We start from the raw sequence: 12,253 nt of genomic DNA, 5'->3' as shown, positions 1-12,253 counted from the left end.
CATAGCAGAATTTCATTAGTTTTAACTGTTAAATATCCGAAAACAAACACAACCAGAGACTTAAAATGTCCCAAAATGAATAAATGTCTTTTATTTATGTCAAATTACTGTAAACAGAATTAATCATGGTGTAACTTACCTCTTTGTGTTCTTTTCCAGAGCTCAAGAGTCTGTTTGAGCTGTTTTGGGCCGGTCCAGTTTCTCCCAGTGTTTCCTCCAAAATAAAAGCGTCTTGAGTTTTAGTTTTAGCCCCGTGGTGAGGGTCAAAGGTCAGAGGTCACAGACTGGGGGCAAGTGCAAACACATTAACGTCACTTTCCTTTTCAGCACCTCACAAAAACAACCCCCCGAGAACCCAGATTTCATAGATTCAGTTTGTGATGTTAAGATATACGAGTCTGAGTCATAGTATTCAGACTGGGACAACTATTTTTTTACAGCTCAAAATTATTTAATAACAGGTTTAACTACACATTTCAGTAAATATTTATAATATTTATCCAGAAATAGATTTAGTTTTTTCGATTAAACTTGTTTGAGCATTCCAATCATTTTTATTTGTTGATTAAGGACATCACAATCGCATTCGACGGGCCAGATGTATTGTTTTGAGTGTTTTAGCACAAGTGTAAGTTTTCAGCACTTGTCTGTAGAAAAAAATGTAAGATAATACACAAAACACATTAGTTAGATACAGATAAGAAATATATGACATTATTCCATTTTCAGTGAGTGCAGTTTTGGTTGGAAACATACAATAATTTAAATTTAGTTTTAAATTTGTTGTTAGGATTCATTTGCTCGACGGTAGGCAGGTACTTTGGCGTTTGTAATGCGCCACTAACGGGGCTATTGTCTGTCTTCGTCTACATCCATCTCGACGCTTTGTTTACTGTTGTGCTGTTCCACAAAAGGGACACAGACACGACTAGTTTGACGTCATGGCTTCACAGCTCACAGCTGATTGGTCAGTGTGCAGTCGACAACTTCCGGGGTTCTTGCAAACCGTCTAGTGTATTCTGATTCCTGATCTAGTCGCTGGAGAGAAATGAAATTGTGCAGAGGCACTAGGTGACAGTCTGGCTCCTTTGGTAGAGAGACTCAAGAGTTTGTCCGGTACATCTGGACAACACAATTACTTCTAGTAGCACCTCTTGTATTAGCTCTGTGTGTTTATTTTATAATTTTTTTCTGAATTCAGTGTTGTATCAGTTAAGACACTTTAAAAAAAAAATAAAAATTGAACATTTTACCAACTATAATAAAGTTACATGGGTTATGTTTCTTTAAAATGTCACAGTGCTGCCAGTGTCTGGGCTTCTTGTCAAGGACAAGGAACAGTTTGTAAAATGAACAGAGCAGCTTCAATGTGGTTGAGGACTGGGACAATGAGGTGATACAATAAGATCGATGCGAGAAGATCATTGCATTCATGAAGAGTTTTAAAGTCTGGAGCGTTAGAACTTTATGTATAAAACGAAAGCAGGTGGGTCCAGTCTCTTTCAGCGCTGGGCATTCCAGACTGATATGAAGAGCTCAGTCCAGAGAGCCACACATCAGTCTGGCCAGAACCAGCTGAGGGTGAACGAGGAAAGAAAAGACAAGTGCAAGTCTCTGATATTAAATATGAACAACAGTGGCCACGTGCTCATCATAAGTAATAATAAAACAAAAACAAGACATATTTTCCAAAATGAAGTGTATTTAAAGTAGTTTAGTTAAAAACAGTACAAACAATTACATATGAACCAAACAGAAAAAACATGTTCAGAAGTACAGAGGAGACAGGGGGCGCTGTGGAGCACTGGATACCAGCAGACACAACACGACAGGACTGAGTTTAGGTCGATCTGAAACACAGAGAGAAAAAAAAAAGAAATATATTAACATGTTTAATAAGTTTCATTTTCATTTTTGACACTTTCGTCTTGTCTCCCTTTGCTCTCCAGGCTAAGTCACTCCCCCTTCACAGGTTTTGTGGGTGGAGCCTTGTACAGAATCTTACACTTAATGTAAGGACGGTTGGAATAGGGCCCAGGAGAGATCACTAGATTACTCAAACATGCATGAATGACTAAAACTTCCTCCTCCTCCTCTTTTTGATGTGGAAACAACATTAGAACATGGGAGAAACAGATATGATTTATTACGAAAAAAAAAGATTTTGCCTAATGTCCCCTCTTTAAATTATACAGTTCAGCCAAACAGCGAATACATCGGTCCAAAAATATCGGTATATCAGTAGTTTTTTTCCTGGATTCTAAATCACCGAATCGGCCATGAAAAAAATAAAAAAATAAAAAAAACATATCTGTCCATCTCAATTTTTTATGTCGGAAATGCAATAAAAATGATGATAAAGGCCAAAATAAATATCCCTCTCTTCTCTCTCCTCCTCTCTTTTCTCCCTCCTCCCCCACCTCCTCCTCTCTCTCTCTCTCCTCCCCCACCTCCTCCTCTCTCTCTCTCTCTCTCCTCCCCCACCTCCTCCTCTCTCTCTCTCTCCTCCTCTCCTCTCCTCCTCTCTCTCTCTCTCTCTCTCTCTCCTCTCCTCTCTCTCTCTCTCTCTCTCTCTCTCTCCTCTCTCCTCTCTCTCTCTCTCTCTCCTGCTCCTCTCTCTGTCTCTCTCTCTCCCTCTCCTCTCTCTCTCTCCTCTCTCTCTCTCTCTCTCTCTCTCTCTCCTCCTCCTCCTCTCCTCCTCTCTCTGTCCCTCCTCCTCTCTCTCTCTCCTCCCCCACCTCCTCCTCTCTCTCTCTCTCTCTCTCTGTCCCTCCTCCTCTCTCTCTCTCCTCCCTCCACTCCTTCTCTCTCTCTCTCTCTCTCCTCCCCCACCTCTCTCCTCTCTCTCTCCTCCCCCACCTCCTCTCTCTCTCTCTCTCTCTCTCCTCCTCGAACCACCTCCTCCTCTCTCTCTCTCTCTCCTCCCCGAACCACCTCCTCTCTCTCTCTCTCCTCCCGAACCACCTCCTCTCTCTCTCTCTCCTCCTCCACCTCTCTCTCTCTCTCCTCCCAACCACCTCCTCTCTCTCTCTCTCCTCCCCCTCCTCCTCTCTCTCTCCCCTCCTCTCTTTCCCTGTCTTTGCCCCCTCCCCCTTCCTCTTGAGAGGTTGGTGTTTTTCATAATCCCTCGTCGTCTCTTCGTAGTCTCGGTGTTTATCTGTGAAGTGTCGGATATTGAACACAGATATGATCGGCATATTTCTGCTCTGGCCTTTGCCTCTCAGATTTTTATTGTAAACGCCGTAAACAGCAACAAAGCTCAAGAGGCTCGAGGACAGATTTAGTTCACATTTTGTGGCAAGTACGGAGAGCGACTGGAATTAATGTTTAAGATCAAGATTCAGTTCAAAGTCCACATTTTAAACTCATCCATTCATGTTTGAGAAAAGACTGAAATCTGAACTGATAAACTAATACAAGAATCACATTTCAGAACGTGTTTGTACAGATCTAAACTACAGGGTCACATCTAGAATTTGAGGTCGTTACTTCAGAAGGAGGGCAGGAGCTGAAAAGTTAGGACCGTTGCCATAGCAATTAACAAATCTAAACAAATTTGAGCCATGTTCTAATGCTGTGACCTCCTCAAAAACAGACCTGGAGTTTTGTTTTGTTTCATTCACACATGTTTGAGTAACTCTTTATTATTAATCTGTCTCTAAAATGCTCTGCTCCACCTTGTGATGTCATGATGTGGTAGTTTTCAAGGGAGCAGCTTCTTTTACCTTTAGTTCAGTCGAGATTGGGAGTTTCAGAACTGAAATAATCCAAATGATTCTAGTGAAGTTGTGGGGAGATTAAAAACACTGTGGACCATTTTCTGTCTGAGGGAAGAACTCAGCCTAAATATACACGGTTGGTGTGTTAGGACACTTTCACACATCTAGTTTGATTATTTGGTCCACACCAGAAAATAAAATTATTCTTCTGTAGCATATTAGACTCCAGTGTGGTCCTTTCACACCTGCAAACCAACCACAACGGGTTTGACTGCACGTGGCTCAGGGACACTGAGGCTCTCTTGCAGGAAAGACCTCTCAGAAACGAGGTCATCGCACATCTCGCCCATTGGGCTTCCCACGGAGCCCCTCCACAGGGTACAAACAGCACGAGCCGGACCCTAGCCCCCCCAAGCAGAAGCCGGCCTCTGGCTCCCCGGGCCTGGGGAGCTCGGACTCACAAACCTACTAACCGTCAGCCGCGGGGCAGGCGTCCAGACCCAACCCCAGCCCCTGTCACACCCCTTAACTGGAATTGGCGCGCTCAATTCAACAGTCTGAGTCTGCCCTCTCATGATGCATTTTGAATAGTTGGTTTGGACCCGAGTTGGCGTTCTCACCAGAGGGACCGCTCCAGAGTTTGGCATTTGGTGTGAAGTCAAGTGGACCAAGACCACCTCTGTTTCGAGGTCTAGGTCGGCTTGATTTAGTGCGGATCAAAGTGCAACAGAATATTTCACACCAACAAAGAACTTAACTAAGAGCTTTTAGTTCAAATAGAACATTTGGTGCACAAACTGCTGTGGATGTGAAAGAACTATTAAACCATCATGTGTGAATGAAACAAAACACAACTCCAGATCTGTTTGTGATGAAGAAACAACATTATAGCAAATACCAAAAAAGCGTAATTTGGGCTTTTTAATCTTAAACCAGGTCAAACATGTATAAATCCCCACCACACAGTTAAAAACAGTATTATGGTTTTCAGACCTGTTTGCGGACTCACTTGGGCTTGGTCTCTGCGTCGGTCACTTGTCTGATGAAGATGGCGTCCTCGGGGTGGCTCATGTCTCCCTTCTCGTACATGTAGGAGGCGGCGATGGCGAGGAGCGTGCCGTCCGTGTTAAAGGCCAGAGACGCGATGCTCGTGGGGTAACGGTGGAACTGGCACAGGCGCTTCTTATTGAACGGGTCCCAGATGTTCACGAAGCCGTCAGAACCACCTACAAACGAAAGAACACAAGTGAGGTCCTGCGCCAGGACTCAGAGCGCCGGGACCCAGAGCGCCGGGACCCAGAGCGCCGGGACCCAGAGCGCCGGGACCCAGAGCGCCGGGACCCAGAGCGCCGGGACCCAGAGCGCCGGGACCCAGCCAGTTTATGACATTTCAACACTCAAAGGAGAAGTAAACCAGGACAAGTTCTGTTACTAACACCAGAACTACACCAGGAGTGAGGCCTTGCACCTACCTGTGGCGAAGGTGTTGTGTGTGTTGTGGAAGGAGATGGCGTTCACTGGATACACGTTTTCGATGCCCTCCTCTTTCAGCCGGTGACATTTAAAGGCGTATTTCTTCTTCTGCACCTCCAGACTCGGGTCCAGGTACTCGACCGCCACCCGGCCCTCGATGGAGCTCAGCACGTAGCCCTGGAATCAACGAGGAATGTTACAATAACAGAAGGACTTCTACACAACTAAAACGTCAAATTATAGATTATACTTAAAATATTATTCTTTACTTAAGGATATCTGACCTACGTTTGTTATTTTATTTATAAATTATTGTGTAAATGCTATAAATTAAAAATATGGAAAACAAGTATCCCCAATATCTGTGCAAAACACCAGATAATTTACAGATAGGACTAAACCAGGCCCAAACCAAGACCAAACCAGGCCCAAACCAGAAATAAAATAAGGAATAAAATCAGGCCCAAACCAGGACTAGTTCAGTTGGTGACATTTAAATGCTTAAACAAGGACTAACACCAGGACCAATCCAGGACTAAACCAAGACCTCTCTGTTGGAGAAAGCCCTGATGCAGTGGGTGTGATGCAGTGGGTGTGATGCAGTGGGTGTGATGCAGTGGGTGTGATGCAGTGGGTGTGATGCAGTGGGTCTGATGCAGTGGGTCTGATGCAGTGGGTCTGATGCAGTGGGTCTGATGCAGTGGGTCTGATGCAGTGGGTCTGGACCACACCTGAATCATGGCTGGACTGAGGCTGGACTGAGGCTGGACTGGACTGAGCTGGACTGAGGCTGGACTGAGGCTGGACTGAGGCTGGACTAAATTCTGGCCTGATCTGTTGGGGAAAGCCTTGATGCAGCAGGTCTGGTACTTGAGGCTGGACTGAGGCTGGACTGAGGCTGGACTGAGGCTGGACTGAGGCTGGACTGAGGCTGGACCACTACTAAACTCTGACCTGTTTGTTGGGGAAGGCCCTGATGCAGCGGGTCTGGTACTTGAGGCTGGACTCTCTTCTCTGCTGGACGTATCCCATGTTCCTCAGGTCCCAGACCAGGACCCTCCTCCCAGCCGTTCCGACAATCAGCCTGTCCCCGGCAACGGACAGAGTGTACACCTGCGGAGGACACCAGGAATCACAGCATGAGAACTACAAGGGACAGAGTGTACACCTGCGGAGGACACCAGGAACCACAGGAGCAGAACTTTTGAATAAATCAATGACAAAAATGCTGAATATATACATTTATAAGCCATGTTAAAAAGTTCTAATCGTCCTTTTTGGAGAGGTTTGGAGCAGCCATCAGATTTTGGAGGGAGAAATTTTACTTTTTGTATTTTTTTTTTGTTTTGTGTCGTTTGAAGAGGGAAAGCTCATCATAAACAACCTTCAAAAATCAGGAAGGAACAATTTGTCTGAAAACATTGAAAGAAAACAAATGACATGACAAACGTTATCGTAAACCATGCAGTGGTTGGTAGATTTTCACCTTCTCCGGTTGCGTGAACGTCCCGGCGTTACAGGGAGTCCGAGGGTCCCACAGTCGCACGGATCTGTCCCAGCTCCCGGTTACCATGACGTTCACCTCCGGACAGTACTCCACACAGCGGATCGCGGCGTCGTGGCTCCCGACAATCGTGTCTGAAAACAGGGAGAGAGTGTATTTAAAGAGTGGGTCTTTTAAAGGTTTTTTTTTTTTAATCAAATTCATTCATAAATCATAAATATAATGTCAAACACACACACAAGAAATTAATAAAAAGGAGCAGAAAGAAGTGAAATCTTATGCTCTTTTCCAGACAATAAATTAACACTGATAGTTTCTTTAAAACATTTCAGATCAGTACATTTCACTTCAATCCCAAATAATAATGAATTGCAAATAGAAATCTTCACTTTTATAAGCACAACAACTTTATACTACATACACATTGCACTGGATTATATCTCTTTTTTAGATGCCATTATTGTACTCGATTTTCTGTACTCTTTTGATTTGATTTCTTTGTCCTTTCACAGCGACAGGTTGAAATGAACGCCGTTTACCTTGGTCTGTGTTCAGGTCGTGCATCTTTAACTGTGCGTCTAAACCTCCGCTCCAGGAGTGTGTGGGATCCTGAAAACACAACAGACTTTATTAGAACAATTATGACACGAGTAAAGGTCATTTCAAAATTAGTCAGTGATAACTTCCACTGCAAATGAGGTTTTAAATACATGTAAAGTTAATGTAGACTTTATTAATTCCTCTTAAAGGAAAATTCATTCTCTGCATTTGACCCATTCTTTAGCGTCTCAGGGTTAAATCTATCAGGATTTTGAGTTAGTCTTCAGGTCTATCTTAGCTGGAGGAGACATGAGGAGAACATGCAAACTCCAGGTGACCCGGAGTTGAACCTGGAACCTTTTTACTGTGAGGCAAGAATCAAAACATGCTTATAGTATAATCCTGATAGTGAGCAACTATTACAATCAAACATCAACAATCAAAACAGTCAATATATGTCAGAATTATTGTTATGAATCGTTGCAGCCCTATTTAAAAGTGCTGCATGATTTTCATTCAGTATTTGTAGTCCATTGTTTCATTTTTGGTAGGATTGTGACGATGGTGTGGTTCTATTTCAGACCTGGCTTACACGGATACAAATGTTTTCTGTAAAGTGATTTTCTGTAGTTAAATGCAAATGCAGTTTCTTTCATGTCTGGCTGTTGAGGGTCTAGTTCGGGTCACAGACAAACTAATCCAATGATGACAGTTTTGTAATTATGAATATTAAATTATGAGAACAAGGGAAATGTTTTTTTTTTAATATCCTCAAATGGACAATCTGTAATTAATGACGTACTAAATGAATTTATTTTAATAGATCTGGTTTTGTGGTAATTGCAGATCAGAAAATGTCTTTAAAGGTACATTTCTCCATGGAGACGTTATTGCTTTGTCTGGAGTGTTTCACAATGTGCATGTAGCTTTTTTGGTGGAGGGTCAGAGTTGGGCTTTAATGGAAATGTATCAACAGTCTGAATACTAAATGCCAACAGCAGTGAAAAGATAAATAAAACGTACATAAAAAGCACAGTCGAGGACGGGGGCAGAGTGCTGGTACTTCATCCTCACGGTGTTTCCTGTGACATCGTAGAGACGAACAGAACAGTCCCACGATGAGACCAGGAGGAACTGAGCCGCGCTCGGACTGAACTTCACCGCAGACACTCCATCCTCTGGAGCCTGGGTCAACTTATACTCGTTTGAGCCCGTCATCTGAGGAAGAAAGAGAGAGGGAGTGTTTATTAGTGTGACCAAACGTACGTTTTTACCTGGACATGTCCATTTTTCACATCCTGCGTCGGGGTTTGTTTGCTTTTTTATAAAGTGATGCAAATGTCGGGGTTTTCATTATCTTTCATTGGGCCATTAAAATGAGCTCACATCTCACAACTCACAGTTCACATAGAGAAGTATTACATTAATATTTTTTTATGAGGGTGAGGCAATTAATCAATATTCAGACATATTAAAGAGCCAATGATCAGCTTGGGACTTTTTAAATGGAGAGTTCTACAAACGATCAGTAAAAGGTGGTTTGGAGCAGACAAAAGTGTGACAGTATTTGGTGTTAAAATTGCACCAAGTACATACAGTTATTATGTTCATGAGATGATTTTATTTTATTTTTGGGGGAAAAACACATTAAAGAGAGATTGATTACTATGAGCCTGAGCACAAAATTGTTTTTATTTTTGCCATCTTGCCCAGTCCTGTTTTGAATACAATTGGTTCACACAATGGTTCCGCATTCTGAACATTATCAATAAAATATTTACTCATTATGGTGCATATATTAGGAAAAATACAAAACCAGCAAAGCAACAGAGTAAATATAAATGAAAGCTTTATAGAGTTTTGTTTACTACAGTAATGTCAAAGCCTGGTCACTTTTGTATCTTAAAAAAACAAACTCTGTTACATTTTACAGTGCTGTTTTTCTCTTTAATTTGTAAAACTACAGTACAATTTATTAATATATATTTTATAACTTTTTAGTACCATATCTTTTTAGGCAGGGGTCTCCAACCTGTCGCTCTCCACTCCCTTCCAAGTCGCTCGCCAAGGAAAATTTTTGTGCTGAGTAAGTAAAATTTGATGAATGAAATGCCTTTTACCTTTGTACATGTCTTATTTTGGTTCCAAACTCTGTACACTAATAAATGAATAATGGTGTTTAATGTTATTATGTTTTATGTTTATGTTTAATAGGTATCCAACTGTACCTCATCTAAGGCTCGCCATGGCTCTTATATATGTTCAGTTTCTTGTGACCACTAAAACTAGTAGCTCTCTGGCATTATTGTTTTGGAAAAGTAGCTCACAGGAGGAAAAAGTCTGGAGACTCCTGATTTAGAGGCTAAGCTTAATATCCTTAACAACTGCAGTCTATCAATGTAATATTTCAACTGGTGTTTTACATTTTTACTTACAATATTGCCCAAATGCACCATTCTATCTATTTACATTTAGAGGAAAGTAAAATCGTGATGCATTAATGGTAAAACAATCTTAATAATTCCAAGTTTTGAATGAATGAAGTCAAAAGCTCACGTAATATTAGAGGTTATCGATCGCATTCAACACTTGGCCATTGCCTTGAATATAAGCTATTTTCTGCTGCTTAGAATACACTTATCAACTTTATTATGGTGCATCTCATTTCGTGTTTAATTATAATATTGGTATGAATGAAAACGTTGTAGTTAACTCAACAACTGCGCTCGGTTCCATGTTGTTAGCCGGGAAAGCTAACGGATGCTAACTAATGCTAACGCGCTTAAAACTCCCAAATCACAAAAGTCTCAGAGCACTTACCTCGTCCGATAAACGCCGAGGTCTCGCTGAACTCTCCGCTTGCTCCACAGCAAATTTTATTTCCTCCAATTGCGTTTTTATGATTCGTTTTTTATGACTTCAGATAAAATAACGTGGCTATCTGCGTGAAGCTAACCCCGGCTGCGGCTTCGAGTGCGCGGGCTCTGATTGGTCCAGGCGAAAGTTCAAACTCGCGCCTGCGCACTGATTGCTCTGTTCAGGAATGGGGCGGGGCTTGACCGTGACTCTAAAATAACCATGGATCTATGAAAATAACAGCCTTTACGGTCATAAATAATATGAATAACACTCTTTATGGTAATAAATAACATGAATAACGGCATTTTCTGTCATAAATAACACTAATAACAGTCTAAAATTACAGTTAATGAATGAATGAATTGTACATAAATGAATGAATAGAATAATATGTGCTTAAAGGTGCACCGTGTAACTTTCCTGGAGGGTCCGTTACCTCCTCGTCTCCATGGAGAAGTTGTTGCTTTGTCCAGAATGCTCCACAGCATTGCATTAAACATATCTATTATCTCCAGGGAGACAAAAAACAAATGCCACCAAGCCGAATTCCATGTCAGATCTGTGGGAAGGTGACCCTGCTCATGTTTTTTTTTTTTTTAAGCATTGATGAAAACACCTGGAGTTGAATAAAAGCAAGATAGAGGCTACTGTGGAACATTTCAGGCAAAGCAATAACATCTCCATGGATTAAAATCAGAAGACAGACCGTCCACCAGAATAGTTACACAATGCACCTTTAATTAGTTCAGATAAATTGATCTAGATTTCTTCAGCGGGATAAGTTTTAAAATTAGGCTTTTATTTGTTGGAGGCAGGTGAAGCCATAGACTGACTATTACCCATGTATAAATTAATCCATGGAGCTTCAATGGGTAAATAAATGTACATAACCTTCATAATTGATTTTTAACTAGTGTGTAAAGGACCACTACTGTGCCTTGAGGTATTGCCAGGTCCCTTGGAAAATTTGCAATCTGAGTAAAAGGGTCTGAGGATCCTGACCAACTTCTAATCAACAAAACAAGGCATCCATTCATCCATCCATCCATTTTCTTCCACTTGTCTGGGGCCGGGTCGCGGGGGCAGCAGTCTAAGCAGGGACTCTCAGACTTCCTTCACCCCAGAACCGTCCTCCAGCTCCTCCGGGGGGACCCCAAGGTGTTCCCAGGTCAGCTGAGAGACATAGTCTCTCCAGTGTGTCCTGGGTCTTCTCCAGGGCCTGTGGGACATGAGCACCTCCCAAGGGAGACATCCAGGAGGCATCCGGAACAGATGCCCGAGCTACTTCAACTGGCTCCTCCCGTGTGACTGAGCTCCTCGCCCTATCTCTAAGGGAGAAGGAAACTCATTTCGACCACTTGTATCTGCATACAAGGCAACAAGGCATACAGTCCCAATTGCCAAATTTAAATAACCAGACACAGTGGCATATGTTAGAATATTAGAATATTTGCCACATTATACCATGTTTGTTTTTTGTTTAGTTTTTTTTTCTAGGTGTGATATTGTATTATTTTTAAATGTGATTGAAAAACACTGGGCCTGGACCTGCTCATAAACTATATATCAGTGGTTTCGAAACACAGGTCAGAGGCCCAAAACCTGAAAAATGTTTTTTTAACTTATAGATATATTTTCTATTTACTCTTATTTTACAAATTTTTCCTTGTATATCAATGGTTTTCAAACTGTGATAGATATAAAAGTCTTGTGTAAAATGATTTTCTGTAGTTAAATACAAATGCAGTTTCTTTCATGTCTGGCTGTCGGGCTCTAATTTGGGTCACAGACGAACTAATGCAATGAGGACAGTTTTGCAATTATGAATATTAAATTATGAGAACAAAGGAAATGTTTTCTTTTTATATCCTCAAATGCACCATCTGTAATTAACGATGTACTAAATGAATTTATTTTAATAGATCTGGTTTGTGGTAACTTTACAGGCCCATTGCAGATCAGGAAATGTGTTTAACATTGTGTGTATTGTGTAACTTTTTCTGGTGTCTGGAATGTTTCACAGTATGATATTAAAGCTTTCTATATTCACGGAGACCAAACCAGACCAAGTTACAGCTCAGATCTGTGGAGAGGCGACACCGCTCACAGTCAGCATGTTGTTTTTTACGTATTTTGAGCTGTAAAACCACTTGTAATT

At 41.7% G+C, this 12,253-nt stretch overlaps 1 protein-coding gene across 2 annotated transcripts; it reads right to left on the bottom strand.

Moving 5' to 3' along the window:
* Window positions 1-1,682: 1,682 nt before the first annotated feature.
* Window positions 1,683-10,221, bottom strand: bub3 (BUB3 mitotic checkpoint protein). 2 transcript variants are annotated; one of them, XM_055150225.1, is made up of 8 exons: window positions 10,057-10,221; window positions 8,260-8,454; window positions 7,236-7,305; window positions 6,679-6,830; window positions 6,147-6,305; window positions 5,192-5,369; window positions 4,713-4,945; window positions 1,683-1,850 (listed from the first exon to the last, which is right to left on the bottom strand). In XM_055150225.1, exons 2-7 carry the CDS (start codon window positions 8,452-8,454, stop codon window positions 4,725-4,727), a joined length of 975 nt encoding a protein of 324 aa, XP_055006200.1. In that variant the 5' UTR covers window positions 10,057-10,221; the 3' UTR covers window positions 1,683-1,850; window positions 4,713-4,724. The 2 variants fall into 2 exon arrangements, with proteins under 2 accessions (XP_055006200.1, XP_020786326.2); XM_020930667.2 differs by having other exon boundaries at window positions 4,729-4,945.
* Window positions 10,222-12,253: the final 2,032 nt, after the last annotated feature.

The sequence above is a fragment of the Boleophthalmus pectinirostris genome, unplaced genomic scaffold (assembly GCF_026225935.1).
Source record: "Boleophthalmus pectinirostris isolate CB_2022bp ecotype Guang Dong unplaced genomic scaffold, ASM2622593v1 HiC_scaffold_14, whole genome shotgun sequence".
In the NCBI taxonomy this organism is placed as follows: domain Eukaryota; kingdom Metazoa; phylum Chordata; class Actinopteri; order Gobiiformes; family Gobiidae; genus Boleophthalmus; species Boleophthalmus pectinirostris.
Note: the sequence above shows the minus strand (reverse complement) of the source record. Positions and strands in the feature narration are given on the sequence as shown.